Source organism: Pygoscelis adeliae, unplaced genomic scaffold, assembly GCF_000699105.1.
Source record: "Pygoscelis adeliae isolate BGI_AS28 unplaced genomic scaffold, ASM69910v1 Scaffold63, whole genome shotgun sequence".
NCBI classification, from domain to species: Eukaryota; Metazoa; Chordata; class Aves; order Sphenisciformes; family Spheniscidae; genus Pygoscelis; species Pygoscelis adeliae.
The window spans coordinates 1,215,115-1,239,730 of NW_008824414.1; the positions used below are offsets into that span (position 1 = coordinate 1,215,115).

Here is a 24,616-nt window from a genome sequence, read left to right on the forward strand (position 1 = left end):
GAAGGGAGAAGCAGAGGAGTGAGGCAGAGTGCAGTGCCTGGCTTCTGGAGAATAAGGTAGTTTATGCAAGGTACTGGGATGCAGGAAGGACCCACATTCTTGCTACTCATCTAGCAAATCAAGGAGTGGCTATGCAAGTCTTAATGCAACATGTCTCCATGAAATATGTCCTCGTTCTCTCTGGTCAATGGGATCTTTGCTGTCAGCACCGCTCACTTCCCAGGAGGGCACAGGCTGGCTTCTGGGCTGAGGCTGCTGAAAGATTTTGGAGTTTCCACTTCTGTTGTAACGACTACAGGAAACCGTTTTAGCTCCACTTTGCTTAAAGAGAGGTTTCTCTGTGCAGTGGAAGTTGATAGTGTGCTTACTGATAAGGTGTTAGTCCCCATTCTAGATAGACATGCTCGAGAACTGAAGACAATTGAGGAATGTGATGGCAAAATCCACTGCACCGCTGAGTTCTCACGGCTAGCTGACAGTTGATAAATACCTGGAAATGCTCTACATTCTCCTTACTACATTTATTAATATTAATATATGCTAAAGAAGCACCAGCAACACTAACTACAGGTACAGTTGAACATTTGTGCAGTTTTCATAAATAGTGGAAGCAGTGTCATTAAACATATGCAGGAATCCCCATAGTTATAAATATTTACAAATACTTATTTTGGCAAGAGCACCTAATTCAGATGTTTCTAGCTGCACTCCCTAATACAGTGTGCATGTCTGTCATACGGTATGCTCCTCAAATTGATAGTTGAATTAGTCTGAATGCAAGGGATTTCCCTTGGCGTATCACTGTATTTCACAAATATTTAAATTCCATTACAGTTGGGGAAAAAACACACTGCTCCAGCTATGTGCAATTAACACACAGGCATTGCAGAGTCGGTGTTGATTCATTTGCCAGCAAGAGAGATCTAATGTGTTATGTGGTATGTGAGCATGATCTCGCTCTTTAATTAATAATCCTTATCAGAGCAACCCAAGCGTCTGTTGGTATGCCATGAATTGCAGTTCAAGAGATGCTTATGGATTCCTAACTCAGGCATTTTCCAAAAGAACCGAGCGTGGGAGATTGCATCCCACTCAAATGCAGCTCTGAAACATTTTTCCTTTAGACACCAGTAGGCTTTTTTTTTTCCACTGAGATAGTCAAGGGAAGGTTAAATGCCAGACCAAGCCCACAACGTGTGGGCATTACCTTGGCAGAAGCAGCTTAGTGTGTGGTGCTGGAGGGGGGTAAGACCTTGCTGCAGTTGACCACGCACAGGTCTGAATGCTCACTACCTGTTAAAATTTGCCTCGATTGCTTTAACTGAGGCAGAAGCTCATATTTTTCTGAAGTCTCAGTTTATTTTGTGCATGGGACAGCTTTTTGTATGTTACCAGATTTCCTGCTTCTCCTGTTAGTCAGTCAGTGGTGGGTTCTCTTGCTGCTTATAGGTCTTTATTCAGAAAGCATCAGCAAAAAAAACCATTGTTAAATCAGAAAATTAAACTGTAAACCCCCCAAGATATAAAATCGGGGCACAGTCTAGCATCAAGCAAGTTTTAAAGCTTATGCTTTTAAAGTGAAGAAGGGCCTTTTTGCACAGAAAGCTGTGATTTAATGTGATATATTCCTTCTGGCTCTAACATAACAAGATGGGTAACAGTAGCAGCAAGGATGAGCAATGCAAGCCTCACCTTGGGTCAGCATCCCAAATCCTTATCCGAGGTCATTGGAGCAGTTGTGAAACCTGGATGCAGTCTGTGCAGCAGGATCGCCTGGGCTGGTAAGCTGGTAAAGGCACTGCATCGCCAGCACCCCTGCGTTTTGCTGAGCCTGCACCATATATTTCCTGTTAAATACTGTCTGTGTGGTTTGTTTTCAGCCCTAAGTGTGGAGAAATATTCATGCTGTAAGAAGACATCACAGTTCAGACAGAGCACTCAAATGGGTTTTCTTTAGTCATTTTCTGAGGCTACGACAGACACCAACAAAGTGATTTCTTTTCGCTTTTCATGGGTACGATTGGAGAGGTTGCCTCTTTTTTTTTATTTTTATTTTTTCAACTTTGAAAAGATTTGAAAACTATATTAAGAATAGGCTTTGTGGAAACTGGGGTCAGAATCAGCAGAAACAATACATCTCTAATGAAACTTCTATAAGCCATCCAGATACAAATTGGTCTTTTCATTTACATTTCACTACAGATGTCAATGAAAGCACAGTTCCTTCTAAAGCATCCTAATGTATGTAAACCATTGCAGGAAGCGTAGTGTGCAAAGCCTAGAAGACTGCAGATGGAGAGAAAAGGCTCCTGATTTCATAAAAATAACAAAACCTGTTTTAACATATTGTGCATTAAATATTGTTCATTTACATACTTTCTATGGCTAGGTTATAAAAGCCCACCATGTGGTGGACTTGCTGGAAGTCTGAAAAGATACTCTTTCTCCAAATGGAGATGTGTTAGTGGAAGCTGCTGCTTAATTATAAAACAAAAATAACTAGTTTTCTCTAGGTTTTTTTGTTTTTTCCTTTTGTAGGTTTTTAGAGTCTGGGTTTTTTGCTGTTTACATAAAATTCAATAGAATTAGGAAAGGAAACATAGGTGCAATCACCGCAAATTCTGCTAACTGAGGTTCGGTGTTTTACAACAGTCTGCCTGCTTGGAAACGGCAGCAGCAGGGACTCCTCCATCAAGAGTTTCCAGCAGATAGCCAGGCAGATTGTAAAGTACCTCTTACATTATTTTTTTGCATCTTTATATAGAATTGTGTAATTTTATATGTATCGTATATAGTGTATCCATGGCTGAAACATTGGATGGTACAAATGTACAATACCACAAATTAAAATAAGAAATTGCTGTTAAAAGCATAAATAGAAAAATGTGCAAAAGGAGAAGGAAAAATCAGTGTGCGTGGGGTGGGAGTCTTGTGTACACACATGCTGTCAGGGTTTGGAGAAGGATGGAGTGAAACACATTTTTGGAGGGAGCAGGTTCCCCCTCTTAATAGCCATGGCTTGGCCCAGTCCTGTTCCATGTAGAGGATTTTGTGAACCTGGAGCAGTGGGTGGTATCTGAGCACAGGCATGCATTAAATCCAGCCTCGGAGAAGTCTCATCCATCGCCAGAGTGGTAAGGGTTTTGAAGGTTAAGGTTGCCAGCTTAAAATCAATCTGCTAGTTTATAAGCTGCCAACGTAAAGAGTGCGGGGTGGATGTAAGGTGATCCTTACGCTGGCAGGAGCCAGCGCTCCTACATTCAGGGGGGTTTGCAAGGGTAATCGGAGCAGCCCAAGTAGTTGGCTTTAGCGTGTATCTTGCTGGAGAGGGTGCAAATGAAATTGGGAGGTGGTAAATCTTAGTTTGAGCTTTTTTTTTTTTTTTTTTTAAGGAAAAGCAGTTTTCAGTGGAACTCAAGGGAGAAGCCCTGTGCCAGGGGAAGCGCCTTTTGCAAGCCCCATGGAGATCCATTCACACCTAGCCAAGCTGCAAGCTGCTGAGACTTGTCATTTGTCTTCTGCTTTTCCACAGCCCAGCTTGCTCCTGGCCGGCTGCCAAGACATGGGGTGTTCTCTGAGTACTGACAGGTACCGCCCCAGGGCCCCGCAGATCAAACAGCCACCTCCAATCCCTGTGGGAGTCCCCCCTGGACTCAGAAATGATGTTCTGGGCTGGGGAGATCCACCCCAAATTTCCCAGGAGGTTGGTGTGTCCATGCACATCTTCCAGGTGCTGGGATTTGGAGACCCGAGGGGGTACTTGCACAGTGGACGGGGGCAGGAGCCTTTGGTGCTTCAAGTCTTGAATGTCCCATTTGATGACAGCTTTGCAAATCTTGACCTTAATTAGGCAGCCTGTCTCTTGTTTCTTCCTGTGAATGTGTATGAGTCACGAGAGCTGGGTAAATCCTTCCTTGAGAGGTTATTGGAACTTTTTTTTATAATGAATCAATTCTTTTATAATTAGGCTCAGAAATGGGTGGTGATCATGCCCACAAGGCAGCTAGAACTTTTGCATTTAGCTTGGGGTGTGAGGTTTGCACAGCAGATGGGAAGTGACCAGTGTTTGATGAAATTAAAAAGATATAGATGTCCCAGTTCATGGGAACTCCTCTATATACAGAGACAGAGAGAAGGACTGTTGGAGAAATAAGAGTGCAAAGTCATATAATTAAAGGCTTATTCAAAAAATCATACGCGCAAGGGATCTGAACTGGTCTTGCAAAGCCTGCATTGATGACGGCGTATTTTTCTGCGAATGTCTGACTTGGTGAGCTCAACAGTATTCCTTCAGCATAGGGTTTGTACATGGTGAACATATGAGTGTTTGTAATTAAAGCTTCCCGTTGGGGTTTTACTTAAAACAGACGATGGAGAGAAAATGAAGGTCCACCTGGAATAGCGGTTTGCACTGGCTCAGCGCAGGATCTGGGCAGCAGGTTCCGGCAGGGCAGGGGGGGCAGCAGACAGCTCGCAGAGAAGTGGGGACCCAGCCGCACCCTTTGGCAGCAGCAAAGTGGTTGGGGAAGCACCTGTTTGGATGGAAGCTTTTTGTTGCTTTTTCAAATTAGGTGCTTTCTGAACAGTATGCTTGTGCTTGTAAACAGACCATGCCCTGAAGCCCAGAGCATATAGTGCCTATGGTTTAGCATAAGTGCTGTCCTGGACTAGAAATGGGGCTACACGAAGTGCCTGTGAGTTTTAGTGCAGGAGCCTCTAGACGAGGAAAATGCCATTTTTCCTATTTCTATTAATTAAGCAATGCTATTGTCACCTGATAGCAGCTTCTGGTTTAGCACTGGGTAATCTGACTGTGTTAATTTGCTCTTTTTCCCCTCGTCCCTTCTCTGCAGCAGCAGCAGGAGATGCTGGCAATGAAGCATCAGCAGGAGCTGTTGGAGCACCAGAGGAAGTTGGAGCAGCACCGACAGGAGCAGGAGCTGGAGAAGCAGCACCGAGAACAGAAACTTCAGCAGCTAAAAAACAAAGAGAAAGGAAAAGAGAGTAAGTAGCAAAAGCTCACTTGTTTCAGTGATGACAGGTAGAGCAGATGAATGGAAGCCATAAAGCAGCTTTATAAAGCTGGAGAAACCTTCATGATAGCCTCTCTACAAAGCTCGGCTGCACAGGGAGCTTATGTAAACTGTTAGGAGGTATTGAGGGTAAGGGAGAAATGTATTTCTATGCTTTATCTTCATTTTTGTCTTACTAAATGCCATTTTAGTGTTTTTCAAAAGGAAGCGTATCATCTTTTTACTTGATTTAACGTTTTTTGAAGTATTTTTGGCAGCGTTCCTAATGGAGGCAGAATATTAAGCCCATAAAATACACCAGATGCACACTGCGTTTCTTTTACTTAATTTCACTCTTTTAAGATGTAGCCGAGTTCTCAGTTCTTAGCTTTAAAGTGTTTTCATTCAGAAAGTACTTCTTTCATGAGGTTACAGATTGTGGTTGGCTTTCCCACATGTCATTATGCACTTCGCAAGATTCAGTAAAATGATTATGGCCTCACAAATCCCCTTATCAAAGACACTTTGGTTGCTTGTTCGGTTTTCTTTTAGGAGTGAATGGGAGGACAAATACCAGCCAAGTTGTACTATCAACTCGTTAGGTCTTCATTTCAAATGAAATAAAGAAGCCTGCAATGGAGGAAGCAGAGAGGGCTGAAGGGTACCAGGAGATGGGATGCTGTCTGGGGACCATAAAGCTCCAAGAAGAATTTTTCTAGTAAGAAAGGACTGGGGTCTAGGAGACTAAAAAAATTATCTGAAGGTTGAATTCCCCACTCCCTGCATGTACTTCTTGCAATGGCAGACTTTAAGCTGCAGCCAAAATGAGGGAACGCACAGACCTATCCCAATATCTTTGTAAAGCAGGTTGTAGTAGGTCCAACGTGTCTGTGTGTGGTTTTGGTTTGGGTTTCGCTCATTTTAAATAGTAGGAGAAAGACCAAAGGATCAGAATCTAGTTAAAAGAAGCAGTTTAACGTTCAGGAGTGAGGAAAGGTGATGATAATGCAGGTTGGCTACTCTGGTGCCCAGTTGGCTGCCACGTGCGATGCTTTCTGTTGTCCTCTGGCTGCTTTGTGTTATTTTCCAAAGTAAAGGCAGTCAGTTCGAACTGGATGAAAGCTATAAGCATTTCCACTTCACCCTGCTGTTCTGATCAGCTGTTGATATTGTATCGATGTTTTGCTGGGCCTCTCTGCAAAATTGATATCTGGCTATTCTCATTAAAGTAATTTGCAAATAAATAAAAATGCCTGAATCTCTGTAAAATGGCAAAAGCATCGAAGCACCTTTTGGATGAAACGCATAGGTGTAGAGGAAAAAAACAGAATTTGGGGATGTTAAGTTGAAGATCCTGTTCCCATGGCTACAGTTTTATTTTTGAATTACTTTTTATTTAAGAAGTACTATGGTGTATAATCATTATAGCACCTCAGCTCTTAAGAACACTTAAGTTATTTTTCTCACATCAGAAAATTTTGCTAAGCGCAACACAGCTAAAATTGTCCTGATCTGAAATATGAAGAGTGTGAAATAGATGTAGAGTATAGCTTATTCTCCCTCCTTCCTCCATCACTGTAAGCCAAAATACATTGTTTTTTACCTTTTAGAAGGCAAATCACAAATTGATTTAGATTAACATAATATCAGCTCCTTGCATTCTCATCTCGGGAGCCTTAACCTATCCCTCATAAACTGGTATCTGCTATCATAAAGCTTTTGTTCAAAAGCATGACTTCCACAAAAGGAAGGAAAATGTATATGAAAGTAAAGGTGGATTTTGCGCAGGATAAGGAGCGATAGTTGGTTGTTCTGTCTTTACGCTGTCAGGATTGAACCTAGAACCGGTCCTGTGCGTTGGTGTTTCGAGACACTTCTGACCATTCAATCCCTTGCTGCTCAGGCAGCCTTGGACCCTGGCTTGTCTTGGACTTCTACAAGTTGGCCAGCTGTGATCAGCCCACACTATCATTAAGGGCTTTCTCCCGTTAATTTCCGTTTGTTCTGCTCCTCTGCTCTCACATTGTGCAACCTCCTCCTTCCATGAGAGCCTGGTCGTGCTTCTGCCCTCCCTTATTCTCTTCCCACTACCCCTGCCTTATCCTATATTCGGATACTACTTGATCATGGGACAATACGTAATTTGTTTTTGTCCCTGCAGTAGTAACCTGGCTCAGTCTTTTGGCTCTTTAGAGCCATCCTGTTTGCAGTACTTTGCTCATTGTGGCTCTCCTGTTTGCAGGCTTATCAGTTGATGTGCTCTTTGCTCCCTGCTCCTCTTAAACACTCAGGCCCTCTGAAATGAATACGCCAGCTTCACAGCTTGGTTTTCCCCACTGTGCATAGCTGCTCCCCCAGCCAGGGCTGCTGCGTGGGCTCTTGCTCTCCAGTTCCTTCTCTCTCATCCTTTTACTCTGCCGTGCCTTTTGCTTCCATTGGGGTTGAGTGTCTTGCTTCCTGCCTGTGGACTTATTCCATATGTATGGGCTTTTGATGTCTGACTTCTGCTCTTGTCCTCTTTGCTTATACACCTGCATGGTGTATACTATTGCGTATGTGACAGGTTGTCCCTTTCTGCCTTTAGAGTCCTGTTTAACACCTTTACTGGATGTTGCACAGCGCTGCCTGTAACAATGTGACTGGGTCCAAAATAACCCAGTATAGTATAGTATATTAAAAGTGAGTTAGATCTTTTTTTTCCTTTTGATCTTTCAACTCAAGGGTCAAGATCTGAGTAACGGTCAGAAGGTCTTGTGTGACAGCTTGGTCCATGGCTCCAGCATTGCCCAGGGAAGGGGAAGCCTGCACATTTTTGTCTTGTTAAGCATATATGGGGCCTTTCAGCTTCTAATTAAGGAGGAAGACATGCCAGGGGAGCTTTTGTAAACCTCAGGATCCAAAAATGTTTAGCTTCAAGTCTTCTAAATAATGTCAGATTTATCCAAAACTGATAGGACACAGCCACATTTGATTATTTCAAAGATGTTAATAGATTAAAGATGACACTTTTTGGAGAGAGAAAGCCTTTAAGCATGAATTTGTCACCTATTCTGGTCTAGCCATGTGGCTTGCTACACTCATATGAATTTATCTCCAGCTCCTCAGTTGAACTTCCCATTAGGCTACATGCCAAACCTATGTTTGTAGAGCTAGTGAGAAACGCAGGGCTCCAAAAAGGTGAATTTTCAAGCTTTTCAACACAGCTTCAGTGGTTGAACAATATTACATCTTCAGGCAGTGCTTTATAGAAATATTGCAGTTTTCTTCTCTTGTGGAGATACAAAAAAATTGTTTTCCCTGTCTGTCAAATGTCATTGTTGAATAGGATCCAGGAGACAAAAGATCACCCTGTGGTATTTTAATTTTTTATTCCCAGTAGAGCAGACAGTTTTCCTGGCCTTTTCATTTTCTTGTATCCCAGATATTTTCCTTTGGAATTCTTGCTTTATGCTGTGGTATAGATGAACCATCATTTTCCACATGTTCTGCTTGCCAAACTTTCTATGCATTACTCCATCAGGAACTCTGCCTGCGAATCTGTTCTGTCAACCGAATGATAATTTTAATCCATCATCGTAGTAAAACAGACTGGTCTCTATTGTGGAGGAAATAATGATTGGAAATTACACAGTTGACATTTTAACTCTACACTACAAAATTACTGACTTTCTTCTTTAAATGTTAGATTTTCTATTTGAAGAAATAGATTGCACACTTGTAAATGAATTGGAATATTATGTAGGTCTTATTGTACGCAGATACTTTTGAACAAAGGGGTCCCTATTTACAAGAGTTTTCAAGACAAAATCTACATATGAGACATTTGTCTCTTTCCCCTTCTGCTTGCAGATGTGACATTTAAAAATTTGAGTGTGCACAAGACCCTTTTTCTTAAATACCTTTGATTAAAAGAAAGCTGGAATACCTAGTAGAAGTGCTTTATTCTAAGTGTACTTTTATGCAAGTGTAAAAATCCTCTTCAGAAATCTTTTATAGTAAAATGATAAATCCCTGAAATCTCTGTTTTCAAACATAAGTTGTGATTATATGCAAAGCTAAAGGCAAAAAAAAAAAAAAAGGAGAGCTCCTTAATGGAGGCGCTTTGTTCTTTTCTCTTTGAAAGAAAAGTTCTTCTTTTGGACTGGAAATCAAAGATTTAATTCTGAATCTTTTTAGAAATTTAAATTCTTTAAAGTATGTGAATTGATTAAATAACCTTTTCTATTTTTGACATTTCAGGTGCAGTGGCAAGCACAGAAGTAAAGATGAAATTACAAGAATTTGTCTTAAATAAGAAGAAGGCATTGGCACACCGGAATCTCAACCACTGTATATCCAGTGATCCTCGCTTCTGGTATGGGTAAGTGGTACTGGGCTTATCTTTATGATTCAGCCGGTGCCACCTTTTTTCACAGTTGCTGGAGATGTGGGGAATAGACTTGATGTGTTTACTGGATGAACCTAAACAGTGATAGAACCAGGGTTTGACTTTGCTGTACATTACCAAAATGCATTTTTCAGAGGGTTTCAGTGTGAATAACTTTCATATCTTCTGTGATGGTCACAGTATTTTTGTGAGTCTTTGCTGTCATCTTTAATCCACAATTATTCAAACTCGCAAGTTCTACCATCAAGATCAACCTTTATAAGTTCTCTAGCTTTTCACGCAGGATTTCGTCCTGCCAGGTGTTACAAAACTTGAACTTTAGTAAAATGCGGAAATTACTTTTTATGTTTAGTGAATTGCAACTCAGGATAGTTGAGCTAGCGTTACATTTTTAAAGCCTTTAATGCTTACTGCTCGTCTTAATCTCTCAAAGTTGGAAGTTTTGTTGACTTGGCTCTTTTCTATAAACTGTTGGAAACATCAACTGCGTTGTCTGCAATTCTAATTGCAATTGCCCCAACATCTACGTTTTCAACTGAAAATATTCAACTGTTGGTCTCCAAGAAAACCCAAATGTCATGTGGGGTGAGAAGGTAACAGCTGATGTTATGATGACGTGGGAACAAAGTGACTTCTTCGATTAGTTCAAATGCACCAAATAGCAAATATAAACAATGGCATTATTAACAAGGTACAAGTTTCGGTTCCAGAAATTCACTTCTCCATCGTATATGGAAATCTGAGATGATTTGAAAACTTCTACTACTGTAACATTGTGAATATCTATATTTTTTTTTAAAAAAGTGTGTTTTGGACGTTGTCTTTAGGGACGATAAAATTCATGAAATTTTGAATTTCAAAAGTCAAGGAAATTTTGCTGTGAAATTTGTGTTCAAGCTGAGTGTCTGACAGTATTTTAAGTCTTAAGAAATTAACATGTATACAGGGATAATGAGGTCATAGGCAGAAGATGTTTCCAAATTCAGGAAACTAAGCTGAAATTAAATTTGAAAGATATCCCAGCTATGAGCCACTAAAGAAATGCTGAAGTATAGTTGGCAGAAAAATTCAAACATTATTCCAGTAGGGTGAGATTGAGCAGTTTTAACACATCTCTGTAAATCTAATGAGAGACTTGAAAATTGTATGGTTATGGCACCGGTTAAAGTAGTGAAATGTTGTTAGTTTATGCAAAGATAATATTTAAGGCCCACTAGGTCGGTATGAAGGATAGTAGAAGAACTAGGAGGAACTGAATTTCAGTCAAGACAACAAATATCTTTTTTTTAGATAACTGATCTTCCACTGTTCTTAATAGAGCCTGACCAAGAAATTTGGGGGTTTTATTAAAGGCGGTTGAAGACTCTCTGAGCCACTATGTTCTCCATTTTTTTCTAGTTGGTTAAAATGCCTGTTAATGCAAAAGTGGTATAAAGTCAATTAGAATTAAGGATAGTAAATAAGTACTTTCTTCCAAAACTTTGATCCTCTGGGCCTAGAGAAGCCTGGCATAGAATTGCCATCACAGGTGAATTTAAAAAAGAGAAAAATAAATTTGGGAGTGATCTGAATTCCTTATGTTTTGCACAGTTTTCAATTAACTGCTTTTTCTCTGAGAATCCAGCATTCAAAGATGAATCGGAGAGCAGCAGTCTGTAATACCGTATGTGTTAGAGGGCCAGGGGTGATGCAGGAGGTTGTTTAGCCAAGTCGTGTTTAGGATTTCAGTATGTTTGCTGCTTTGTTTTAAGCTAATGCTGAGAACTTTTGGAGCGCCAATATATTGTTTAGGTTTATTGTGGCATATGTTAATCAAAACATCCCTTTCCTGTGATGCTCCAGGGTTGCCAACAGGTAGAGACAACGTACAAACTGTTGGACAAGGGGCCATCCTTTTTCTTATGGATTTAACAGGCTTGCCATCCCCTCATCTTCCCTCCATCTGTTTCCTGGTGGGGAGAGGATCAGTATTTTGGTTTCTAACACAAGATGTGAAGAGGGAAGAAAGAGCCTCGGAGGCCTCACAAATCTTTCTAAGGGTCTGTCTCAGTGATAAGTTGCAGGCAGGCATGAGCTTGTTCTGCTCAGCCTTTGAGGAGGGCAGATGGCAGCAGGGCTGCGTGACTGTAGTGTCTTATCTTGTGGTGGAGGATTTTTAAATGCACCCTTCAGTTGTTAAGGCAGAAGCTGAAGATTTTTAGTTTCCATTCTATTTAAAAAATATTTTTTTTTAAAACAGAGAAAAATCTTTAAATTAATTGTATATTAGTATTTATTTATATGGCATCTCATAGGTTACCAATTTGGTTATGGAGATATTTATGTACACACATATTTCTAATGTGATTCAATTGGGTGGTGTTTGGATTTAACACACGCAAACGAGGCTTGCAGAAGATAGACTTGATGCTCCTGCTGTGAGCAGGCAAGCCAATTAAGTGGTAACAGATGCTGAAGTAGTCTTTTAAATGACATGCCTGCTTTTAAGCACTTCCTTTGGTCTTATTAAGGTTTGTGAATTCCTTTTTTAAAAAATTGAAAGCGTTACTTGGAAAAAACCAGGTCTCCTAAGGGTATTGAACACCACAACGGTTCTGCATCAATGGCTGTGACATGAAATATGTTCCACTTAGATGTGAAATAGCTGTCATTCCCCTGGCCCTTTGGGCCAGGCTTCGTTTGTCCACTGAGATGTCCAGATGCTTTTGCCTTCGGTATCTCCTATCTGTTTGAACTTCATTCAACACCGTTGGTTGCTGGTACAGCATTGAGTGTTTATAGTCGGTGAATATTTTCTAATTGATCACTGATGTTAAAGGCCACCGTTGCACGCACACATGCGACTCAACCGTTGAGATGAAAAGGGTCCAGTTTTGGAGGTTTTGCAGAGTATAGTCATAGTCCAAAGGATCTACTAAATGACAGAAAGGAACTTGGTCATGCTCAGTAATGTTTCTTGGAGGCTTTCACAGAGGTCTCGCTTAATCTTCAGCTCTATGGTATTCAAGCCACTTTGTAAACTCTTGAACACATACAGCTCCAGTCTATATGTAATTATTTAAAATAGCTTTGTGGACTATTAAGTTTCAGATTACGTTGATGATAGGCAACAACAGAAGAGATCCTCTTGAGTTTCATTGTCAGACTGTCCCTCCTGTGGATTCTGAACCCACTGGACAGCCCTGCTCCCAGGAGGTTTTGCTCTTCAAGATACTTAACATAAGTAAGAGTGGTTTAGCAGGAACACAGACAGAGCACCTTGGGCTTAGCAAACAGGGCTATTATTTCCCTAGGAAGTTGTCAGAAATGCACTTGGGAAGTAATCACTCAATGCAGTAGCAATCATGAAAGGGAGTTTAACTGAGTATTTGCATGGTAAGGAGGTAGAGAGAGATAATTACACACTAAATTATTCCAATGTACATAGGTGTCTGCAGTCTCTGTACATAAAACATTCTAGCACAGATACATATGTTTGAATATATATTCCGTTTACGTTGTGTGAATGTGTTTGAAGTATCATGCACACGGGTTTTTGAAGGACCTCAGAGCTCAAAGAACAGGGGATGTGTTATGTGAAGGTATGTGCTTTCAGGAGTGCCTGCAAACTCGATGTAGTATACAATTTCATCCCTTTCAAGACCTCTGAAATTCTTGAACGGGCATGCAGACCAGTGCATTTTGCTTGAAGCAGTGTAGGGTGTTGGATCCCAGTCCTCGAGCAATATAATGTATTCCTGTTTTCAGAGTTAAATATCTGTCATTCAGCAACTCTGAAGCACATCTAAACAGGCCCTTTGAGTTCCTGCACATTCCCTAACAAAGTGATGAAAATAGCTTCAATGTACATGATTGTACAGCTTAAGTCATGATTGGGGGGGAAAAAAAAAAAAACGAAAGAAAAAGTCTATTGCTTGTATAGGCAAGAGCAAAAAATGCCATTGTGTGACGTGGTGGGTTTGAGGGCTCTTGGCTTGCAGCGTCCCGGCTTCCTGTTTGTGAAACATCTCTCTGTGCTGCCTTCCCATGGTATGAACAGATCCGGGCAGAGAAAGCGACTTCTGTTTTCAGGAGGGATTCAAATATTTTTCAGTTTGGTTCTGTTTTGATTTCAGGTGATGATTAAACTGTGCGTGCATGTGGGCATTTATTGGTACGAACGTAAAAGAGTACACGATGTGCATGAATGCTAATGAAAAATACAACTGTATAAGAGCCTGAAAAATTATTCTGCCTGTATGCACAGAGAAGTTTGGAATATAAAGGGGGGGAGGATTAGGAAACCACGGTGAATCATACTGCTTGGTAAGAATTGTGGGTATAGAAAATTTTGATGTAGATGTTCAAATAAACTTTTCAGAGGTTTTTTCTAACAAAATCATGTAGAAAATTTGATGCATTTTCCTGATGTTTCATTAGCCCCTTATTTTTTGAAGGGTATAACTTGTAGTGGAATTGATGCTATGTATCTCACCAAACAGCCTACTTCTGATCTGAGTTTTCAAATCATATTGCTCAAGGAATTGCATGAATTGGTGTAACTTTCAACTGGGGAATGGCTCATTTTGGTTCCTTAAAGAACCTTTTGTAGGAGAATATTTTTAACCAAGTTCTTCAAGAATGCCTGGTTATTAAGCAATGTAAAATGTCAAATCTTTACTTCTTTTGGCAAAGTGCTTGCTTTCTGTTGTCCCGTATTCTTTAGTATTTTGAAGAAGTAATACAGGGTTTAAATTCTGCTTACTTAAGCTTAAAATGTATGATTTTTTGATAGTTATGTGGCTGTCACCTGTATTGTTAAATCAATTATTCTGTTGATGTAGCTACTCCGCTAACACACACAGTCTGGAGCCTGTACTGGTCGGGGTTGGTAGAGCTGCTGAGAAATGGCAAAGCTGGGCACAAGTCATTAAGTAGGAAAGATGCAGCCAACAGACTGGTAGGAGGCTTAGAAAACTCATTCATTATTTAATATCCTTAGCAAACAGACTGTAATTTACTTCCAGCAGCCTGCTCAAACAAAGCTATAAATTATCAGCTTCAAGAAGTTAATCTGGAAAGGTGTTGAGTACTTTGGCCCTATCTCTGCTAAGTGCTTGGGTCAGGAGGCAGCAAAGCAAAAGGCAGAAGACCACCTATGCAGCATGGCTGCTGTTAGCCAGTTTAAACGTGTGGCACCTAATGTGCTCATCCTTTGATTTTGTTTCATCCTTAGACTTTGTCTGCTATGTCTGGGTTTTATTCAGTGAAGGGAAATTGTTCATTCGTGCTGTGCTTGAGGGGGGTAACAGCACCCATGCTTAGCTTCAAGAATATGACTTAGCAAAACCCAGCCCAAGTACACGCTTAAAATTATACTCATGGTTAAATACCTTCATGAGTTCAGCCATGCTCAGCAGAGTAATTCTTATACTGAAAATTAAGCATATGTTTAGTTACCTCCCTGTATATTAGGCTTTAGTTTCTTTTTTGCATGAGTGCCTAGAAGGAGAAAGCTAGTACCATTCTTTTGCACTGTTCCCCACTAAGATAACAGACAAGGTGAAGCTGCACTTGTTCCCTTTGTGTGTGACTGGTGTAAAGCCTTCTCCCTTCTCTTTCTCTTTCCTTCTGTGCAGGAAGACACAGCACAGCTCTTTGGACCAGAGCTCCCCACCCCAAAGTGGCGTATCTGGCACCTACAATCACCCTGTACTGGGGATGTACGATTCCAAAGATGACTTCCCACTCAGAAAAACAGGTAGCGCTCTTGTTGATTTTCTGTGTTGCCTACTGTCTTTGCTGTGACACTTGGTCCTCTTATTATTTTTTTTTCTTTTTAAAAAAAGGTATGTTACCAAAAAGCTGTATTTCATGGGGTGATTTATTTAACAAGCACCCGCTCTATCCTGCTCCCCCTTCATCTGTCACTGTGTGCACAGTGTTAGAGGGAGGCTGGAGTTGCTTTGGGTGTGCAGACATGCAAAGCTGCAGGCAGGAGACAGCGGAGTTGTGTGTCAAAGTTTGAGATATTTTCACAAAGTCAAAGCTAATACAGAGATCTGGGTGTCTGAAGTCGAAGTATGTTTTGCTGAGTGAGAAAAGTACCGAGAAAAGTTCATTTCTTTTGGGATTTGCATTTTATATACAAGTTTATACTTAAAATAAATAAAAATGTTTCTGCCAGTCATAGCGTCGGGACTTCCTGCAAGGGTTTTGGTTCACACCTAGACAGTTATTTCTCAGTTAAGTTTTTCCCTGCACGGTGGCTAAGCAGGTCAGTTATTTCTCAACTATATATTATGTAAACCAGGTTGTTTTGGTTGGCTGTGGTCCTCAGCTCCATATTGCATGCCTAAGCCAACACAGCCTCAGCTTCTAACCTGGCCAGCTCGTGATCCTCGGCTTCGTCCTTCAGGGAATAGCTGAGCTTCCATGAGCTTGTCCCGATTTGGGGAGCAATGCTGCTCGTGTGGATGGTGCAGATAGTGCTGTGTGTGGAAATCGCTTCAGAATAGGAAAAAAACTTTTCTGAAAAGAGGGAGGGGAGGTAAGAGGAAAGCAGAGGTGTGATTGAACTTTGTACCTTCTGCAAGTGTGGCCTAGCTATTTTTCAGGTATGCTTTGTGGATCTTCAAGTGTGGAGGGGTGAGCACCAGTACTCAAATCATCTTTGTGATTAGAAACGGTGATTGTGTGTTAACCAAATCTCTCTGTGTGTTTGCTACTGTCTTTGCTCAAATCGGCTGCCCTAAGTCAGTTCCCAAGAGCTGGCAGCCCCTCTATTTCCTTCTGGGAGGGATGTAGGTGTTCTCATGGCACTTCTCCTAATACAAGTAGAGCAGTTCTTAGGCGTAGTGAATGTTTTAACACAATTCTCGTTACCTTTGTAAACTTGGGGTGTTTTTTCTTCTTTTACTATCTGATGAGAAAAAAAATACACCTCCACACACATGCCTTGTGCCTCCTGCCTCCCAGTTTTGTGGATTTAAAGACCTTTTTGGGAACTTCTCATTTTGGACCATAGCACCTGGCTTGCTGGACAAATCTGCGGATGGGTTCCCATCTGCTGCACAGTAGACTGTCTTCCCCCTCACTGGGCATGGTGGGTTGGGTGGCAAGTGCCAAACACTTCAGCTGCACAAGAAGTCAATCAAAAATTGGCAAGCCCTTTCCAGGATTTGTTTTTTTCCTGGGCACACCCTCTGTCTTTGGTGGTGGTAGTTTTAACTTTGCCCTTTCTGGAGGACTCCAAAAGCAGAGCTTAGAAAACTGGATTTGCTGAAGGGTAGGGCATCCTCCAATCTCTGCTTCTAGATAATGAAAGACCAAACACCCCACTAGGTGCGGTAGATGCTGCTGCATCATCAGTGCCCGAGACAGCCGAAGTGACGCTGTCTGGGCTTCAGGACTTTGCCTTTCTTTGGGGAGGTGAGCGCTGAGGGAGGATTGCCCTCAAAGGAGGCTTTCTTCAGCTCTAAAGCCGGCGAAGCACAAAGATGTGCTTGGTGTACATGTCTGCCTGGGAGGAGAAATTCAAGCTTGGGCTGCTAGCAGCCATTGCTGTCATTTGCTTCTCCTCTGCTGAATGCTTTCAGGCTCCTCTAGGAAATTGCAGTGTTTCCACGCAGGGAAGCATCCCTGGGCACCATACCTATTGCTTAGGGCTTGTGGACAGCATGATTCCAAGAGATTTTTATCTCTTTCCTATACTTTGTGAAACCAGGTGATCCATTTCTAGTGTGTTAGCATCCCAGCAGCATAAATGGGCTTTGACGTGCTCCAAAACCTCCCTTGCTCATCACTTCAGGGGACCTTACTTGTCAGATTGAGTTTGAGGATCAGTCACCCTTCTTACTCCCAGTGTTACGGAAGGGGATTTCTGCAGGAGAAGGAAAGTGTCTGCACATCTCACCCCCCTGCTGAGTCCCAGACTGAGCTCTCAGTAAGGCTCTGTCTGAATAAAAGCCCTGTGAGACAGGGTGAATTAAGGATGATAAATGTATCTAATCACATTATTAAAAATGGAAGCAACCAAAATCATTGTTGTTTTAAAACAGGAAGATGTTGAGCTGATTTTGTTTTTCCAGAACACTGTTGCTTGTTCTTTTTGGGCATCAGCATTGATCTTTTGAGGACTGGTCTGTGATACATACAAGTTCACTTGCAAGGTTCAGGGGAGAATTTTTTTTTGTTGTTTTCTTTTATTTTCCTTTCAATGCAACAGCACTTCAGTCTCTGGCACAGCGATATCCTGCAGAAATCCCATTGCCAAGAATGTTAAGTTGCTTGGAGAAGAAAGGCTCCTGAACAGTCTGGTGTAAACAAAAGGCAGGGAAGGCTGGAGCCCATCCTAAATAAAGTTCTTTATTACGGGTGAGCTTTTCAGATTTTTGGCACCAGGCAAAACTCTGGCTTTGTGTTTGTAATTTAAAACCTCCATATCATGTAGTCCAATTTTCTTAAATTTGATTAAATATTTGCAGTTGATATAACAGAGTCCATCACAGTACAGTTCTGATTACCAGGGCTGGAATCCGACCAACATCATCGTTAGGGGTAGGGTGACTTAGGGGGCTGCGGGAAGGCAGTTTGAATGATGATTTCTTCTAGGGTGCATTTTCAGAGTTGGCAGTATGTCAAGCATGTTGAGAAACTGTTCAGGAAGAATAAATATGTCATTGTGTTGGGTTTTAAAAATACTACCTTTCTTTACTCTCTCTTATTTAAAGCATCATGATGTGGTCACGGGTTATCCCTCTCTGCAGACTTGGAGATAACTTGCTAGTCTAAAACTCGAGTGTGAATGTTGTGGGAGAGACCCGGTGAAATGGCCACACTCGCTTTGGTAGAAGTAGATGTGTGCATGAGTAATGTCTTAAGAGCACTTGAAAACGTTCAGCATGGGAAACAGTCAATGCTTGCAATGTTCTCCTAATGTATCCTGTCCCCTGAAATCCTACCCTGTCTGATTTGTTTTACTAAATTATGTTCCAGTTTCTTGGCCGTTTGGTTTCTGCATGAAATTGTTTTCCTGTCAGGCTGCTGGCTGATGCAGTTACTAATTGCTTGAATCCTGTTTTTAGCCTGGCTGGGGGATGCATTTCACTGAGTTCCCTCTATCTAAACACTTTGGGACTCCTCCTTTTTTTTAACTGAACTAAGAACAGTTTGGTTGGTGCTGCTCATGCTTTTGCTGTTAAATAACTGGATTAACACAAGGATTTTTATTTCCCCTTTTGTGTGGTCTCCTTTATTATATAAACACGTTTCCTTTAGAGTATGGATTTTGTTGACAGCTATTGAGAGGGGAAAATATAAGTGACCTTTTCTGCCCCCAGATCAAGGTTGGTGCCTTCCAAATTTAATGAAGCTTCATTACGTGCTGTACTGGGACCCTGTAACAAAATCTCTGGAAAATCCTTTCAGAGTGATTTTAGAGTCTGGGTTGGGGCAGTCTTTTGTAGTCTGTTTTGATAACCCTAAGAATTGTTTGTCAACAGCTTTCTTGGAGCTGCTGAAGTTATTTTAAATGTAGCTCTTCAGTTTTGTGTTTCTAAGGAATATGATGTCCTCATTTTCTCCCCAGGAGCAAGGTGGTTCATGGTGTTCTCTACTTTGTGGAATTTGAGCAGTGGACGTATTAAAACATGCTTTTAATTAGAAAGCCAACACAACCACCGTCACTGAGATTCGTAAAAGACTGAAAAGAATTATTTAACTTTACAACATGCTTTTCCTCTTGCTTACGTAGGGTTTTTTGTTTGGTTTGGGTTTTTTTTACATCCTGTGCAGGGCTGGACCACGTCCTGTCAGACACTAGCTTACCCACTTACTCCTGCATAGAGGTAGGGTAAGGATACCTTGTGTTCATTGGGACTTGACAGCTAATCAAAATTTCTAATGAAAGCCACAGCATTTCAATTAGTTGTCGTTAAAATCAGGAGAAGTTTTGCCAAACTCAGCACCTGCTAGAGTTGCCTGGCCAACACGCATTCAGCTCGCTGGGATGTATGAACTGGAAACATATCCCTGTATCTATATTTAAACCTGACCCCAAAGAGAGCAAAACAGCTAATTTCTTTTGAAGTACTCACAAAAGATGTTCTCCAAAGTCATAAATGTAAAAATGGCTGCATCTGTAGGACTTGTGCGGGATGTGAAGCAGACTCAGATCTCATTGTGGTTTTGCTCCTGCTGTTGGATAAAGCAAATACCTTTCCCGAGATAGCCGCTCTCCTTCGACCCTCCTCATGCCTGTGTGGGAGGGATCTTTCCCTTTTCTGCTGCTAAGTTCCCCTGCCCTGGGCTGGCTGCTGGTCAAGGAGTAAAGGAATGCAACAAAAAGGAGTCTTCTCCTCATACTTTCCCGTATGTGGTGCAAATGGGCAGAGTCCGGCCCATCTGCCACTTGGAGGGCTGCCCTGGCCAGTGGTTTTCCTGAATTTCACCACTGTTTGGGACCTACTGCAGAAGAAATCTGACAAATACATTGCCCCTGCTGATGGTCCCAGCAACTACTTCAGCTTCCAGCCCATCAGCCTCCTAAAAGAAATAGAAAGGTCAATGTTGTTGTTCTGGCTGAATCAAGCATGAGCAGATTGAGAGTAACAGCTTCTTCTAAGCCTCAGCTTGCACTTAGATGGGTGATGGTGAGATGTACCTAGGCTGCAGGGTCCCAATCACTTGCTGCCCACCCAGGGCTGGCCATGAAACAGGCAGCGTGGTCCTTCCCTGTCTGCACATCCCTGCCAGGCACCAGAAATCAGAGCTTGTGCATGATGTGCACTTGCTGGCTCGTGATGGGGAGCCCACAGGCTGGCACTAACCATCTCCTGTTAGCTAATATTCCTCTTTTTCCATGCAAAAGAGAGGACCCTGAGGGAGGAAAGCATCCAGCATCCTGTGATGCTGTTGGTTTCCTCACACGATTGCAGAAGCACAGAGTTGTTTGAGTATTATTTGCAGCTAAGCAGGTGAAATTGTTCCGAACTTCTTGCATTTAAAAGAAAGAAAAGGGAAAGTGAAAGGATTTGTCAGTAATTAAAACACTGCATTTGTCAAGAAAGGCATAATACTGCTCCAAGTTGGTTATGATTATTGGAGTGTTTTAAGTGGTTTGTTTTATGACAAAGATTGTTTCAAGGAAAATAGGGTAAGCTGAAATCCCAGTGTACTGTGGGAGTAGAATTTAGAGAAAATCTTTGAGCTTTGTACAGCATGGAGTGTCACTCAAGTTCGAGAGCATCTTTGCTTTTCAACCCATGTTGTCCCTCCAGCTGATGTGGTCGGAGGTCTGGCCTTCCTGAGCAGCTCGTTGTGTCCATGCTGCCTTGTGTCCACGAACTGCCTTGGGGTGTGCTCTGCTGAGAGGAGGCACTGACCTGCATGATAAATCCCTATTGTTATAAATACTGTTTTCTGCTCCAAGTGGAGGACGTCAGTCTCTCTAATCCAAAAATAACTTATTAAAGCCAAAAATTACTGTATTACTGTGATGCTACAGCATAGTTTCAGACCAACCCATTGAAATTTCAGAGAGCAGAACAAGTGCAGTTGGAGGACCAGCAAATGCTTGCTTTAGTCCTTCCACTTCTTCTGACAATCATGTCTAAATGCATGCTAGGGAATTTTTCGCTCCTATGTTTTTCTTTGGCACCAGCAGCTATGAACTGTGTTCCATGGGTGCTCCTCACTCGTGTCTGGTGCTGAGGTTTGCCTAGAGGCGGAAGGAGGAAGCGCACCCCCTTTCCTTGCTCAGGGCTCTGATAAAGCAGGTGCGTTTTTGGCATGAGTGCTGGGGATCTATGGGGGGAAAGCCAGCACTTCGCATCAAAGCACTTCTTGAGGAGTAGTCAGTGGTGCATGGAAGGAGCAACCTCTTCCAGTAGAAGACCAAACAAAGCCGCCTGGTTTAGTGTCGCCTTTGGGGAGCAGGGCCTCCAGGAGGCTCAGGACCTAGCCCTCAATCATTCAGTGAACCCAACCTTCTCCTTCTTGGTCCTCTCAGCTCCATCTCTGCTTCACAGGGACTGCCAGGAGCATGCACGCTTTCATCTGTATATGTGTGTGTGTGCATATATATATGTATATGTGTGTGTGCATATATATGCATGCACCCAGGTTTGTTCTGGCTAGAGCTGCAGCACTTGGCGTTTGGGCATCTAGCAGAAAGGAGAATCAAGTCTGAGCTAGGAGGGCGTGACAAGTGCATGTCTGTCCTCTGTGGGACAGCTTTGACTATGAGCACCACGTGAATGGCATCTTGTGGTAACTTGGAGTAATTTCTCTAAAATGAATCGCAACAGCCGAGCTCTAAGGAGACCATGCATCACTCGAGCCATGTCCTACAAGCTTCTCAGTGCACTGTTTCCGCTCTCCTGGCCCTCAGCGGTTTGCAGCCATGTGTGACAGCATGAGATTGATTTATTGGGTTTATATTACTCTCTTACAGTTCCTTGGAAGAGCATCCAGGGCAGGAGGAGACTGGGGGTAGGGCAGGTCGCTCCTTCCCATAGGAGCAGCCCAGCGTCAGGCAAGGGGAGGGGAAGATGCTTGTGGGACAGGGCAAGGAGGAGGGAAAAAAAGGCAAACTGCACAGAGCTGGCAGGGCAGGGCATGGACTCGGTCATCACAGCCATGGCAGAAAAGTTTCTAGGTACAGAACAGATTGCAGCTCAAAAACAAGTGCTTGATTGGTCCATGAGACTCTGACGAAGGGTGGAGGGGACACCACCGTGTGTGTTTTGACCCACCTTGGACTTTTGTATATTAACAAGTTACATTTCACTAAAATTCATTGCAGTTTTTGAGTTTAAAATGCCTGTAGGGTTTTTTGGGAGAAGCTCATTTTAATGTAAGGAGGTTGTCCCCAGAAGTTGTGGCCACTGTGGGTCACTTGCCGGGATCTCCTTGATTTTGTAGCTGCTCCCTGCCCTTGCGTTCAGGCAGCTGGTAGCTCCCTCTGCTACAGGCACTGCAGCTTTTTGGTTGCTGTACATAAATTGCATGTTTTTCTCCTACCTTCTGTAGAGGTCAGTGCTGTTTTAAACACTTAATTGGAGAAACGCGCTTGGAGGACCTCCTTCTTTCCTTTCTATTCCTTATCCCCTTCCCCTTGTCTCTTATCTTTCCTCTCAGATAATACTTTGAACTGTGCAAAGCTGCTGTCTTTATTTAGGCTTTGGAAAGGGAAAGACAGAGATGAGATGTGGCATTTCCACGTGTTTGTTTTTCTAGTTCAGTTTTGGCTATGCACAGCAGAAACCTTCGTGGTGCTCCATTACACTGATTTTGCGTGGTTGTGTAGTCAGGCAAGCAAAGGATAGTGAAGCTGTAAGAAGTGTCAACGTTGTGTGCTCAGTTTAATGGGTATGAAAGCCTTCTTTCTACTGCTGAGATGCTGTGACTACTAAACTTCAGCATGAAAAGTGCCAAATATTGGCCTTTAAGTTTTAATTTTAAGGACACAGTACTTCCATAAATAGCCCTTCCACAGAGCTCTTACACAGTGCTTGTGCCAACACAGAGTTAGGAGAAAAGCAAATATCTTTATCTAGCCCTTTCTAATTATGTACCTATGTTCTTAGACATATTATTTCAGGTGATGCCATCCAACATGGTACCAAGATCATAAAAAATAGTTTGTTTCTGCAGAACAACAGGCTGTCTTGTTTTTATTCTTGTTTTTCTTTCTAGCTTGGGAATTTTCTGCTGCCACTTTTGCCCTGTGGATACCTGTCTCCCCTAGGTACATTTGTGGGACCCTATTCTTCTTGTCCCCCTCTATGTTGATGCCTACAAGTCCTGAAAATCAAGAACATTGGCTCACTTGGGCTTCAGAGGGATAACAGTGAAACAATTTTCAATCATTTTGTTTGACCATAGGTGAACTTTGCCATGTCCAGCTTTACCAGGTCCTCTTGACTAGATAGGTCATGATCCACTATTTTTGGAGAGGAGAGACCACACCGTGCACACAGAAGAACAGCAATGAAGGTCTGGGGTAGAGCCAGCCAGGGAGCAAAGAAGCCGCAGAGTGGGGAGCGAATGCTCAATTGCAGAACATGTGGTCTCTCCTGCTTAAGCAAAAGATAATTTATCTTTATTAAAATTTTGGGTTGTGCAAAAGGCTGGTTTCAGACAGCTCTCTCTCTCCCTCTCCTATGTTTACCCACGGGGTGATCTGAACGTTAGAAGAGAGGCAAGGTAATTGTGTTGGCCTTTGCCTGGCTTGTGAGGCTTAGTATGGAGCTTAAAAATAATAATAAAGGAATAACAGCCTTTCTCAGTCCCCAGCTGCCAAAATTAAGATGTGCAAGGACTGGGATCAGGGTTTTCATAGTGCATTGTTTGCTTTTTTTCCATAAACGTGGATGGGTAATGTAACCCAGTAACAGGGCAAACTCTGCCGAGGACTTTGTGTTTTTTGACTTACATAGACTTAATGTCAGATTAGTTCAGCAGCTTAGTGGATGCAATTCTAGGAAGAAAACAATGAGAATGACATACATGTTGAAGAATTGGATTACACGGGTCCTGCTGCAATAGATGACGTGTAAGAGGGGTAACTTGGGTTTGAGCCTGTGAAAACTAGGGAAGCTTTTGGCTTATGTTCTGGTTATTAATTTACTTACTTAGAGAAAAACAAAATATTCTTTGTATAAATCCTTATTATAGGCCAAATTAAGTATGTCACTGCTTAAGAAATCCCACTGGCTTTGTGGAAGATGACTCAGACTTGGGCATGAGCTTCATTTGTTTGCTAAACAAGAATCAAACTGATTTTTCGATAACTTTACGGTGTTTATTTAAGAGACTTCACCTTAAGATGTAGAAGACCAGTGAGTTTTGTAATTTAGTCTCCAGTTCTCTTAAGTTTACGCTAGTTAGCAGTGATGGGAACAAGGCTTTGTTTGGGCATGTTGCCTGACAGGTGAATAGCAGGAGACTTTCAGTGGAACTGGTGTTCCCGAGAGAACATTGAACCTGTGTTGACTGTCTGGTATTGATAGTACGTGTTGCTTAAATTCCTATTTCATACTTTTGAAGGACAGCTCTCTTCAGTTTAAAAATATTTTTTATTATATAGTAGTTTTAAAACCATCTGAATAAGCTTAAATTACTGGTTTGAGTTTTGGAAATGCCTCTGTTGACAGCTACATCTTTTATTATAAAATATGCTATATGTAAATTTTTTGAATTTGAGACTGTTCTGCGCTGCCTGTGCTGAATTTCA

At 42.0% G+C, this 24,616-nt stretch overlaps 1 protein-coding gene across 1 annotated transcript in view; it reads left to right on the forward strand.

The window, feature by feature from the left end:
• The window catches only part of HDAC4 (histone deacetylase 4), a 235,465-nt gene that overhangs the window by 125,970 nt on the left and 84,879 nt on the right, over positions 1–24,616 (forward strand). The window contains exons 5-7 of the mRNA XM_009320769.1: positions 4,854–5,004; positions 9,252–9,372; positions 15,018–15,139. Of these exons, the coding sequence (XP_009319044.1) occupies positions 4,854–5,004; positions 9,252–9,372; positions 15,018–15,139 (394 nt within the window). The remainder of the gene's footprint in view (positions 1–4,853; positions 5,005–9,251; positions 9,373–15,017; positions 15,140–24,616) is intronic.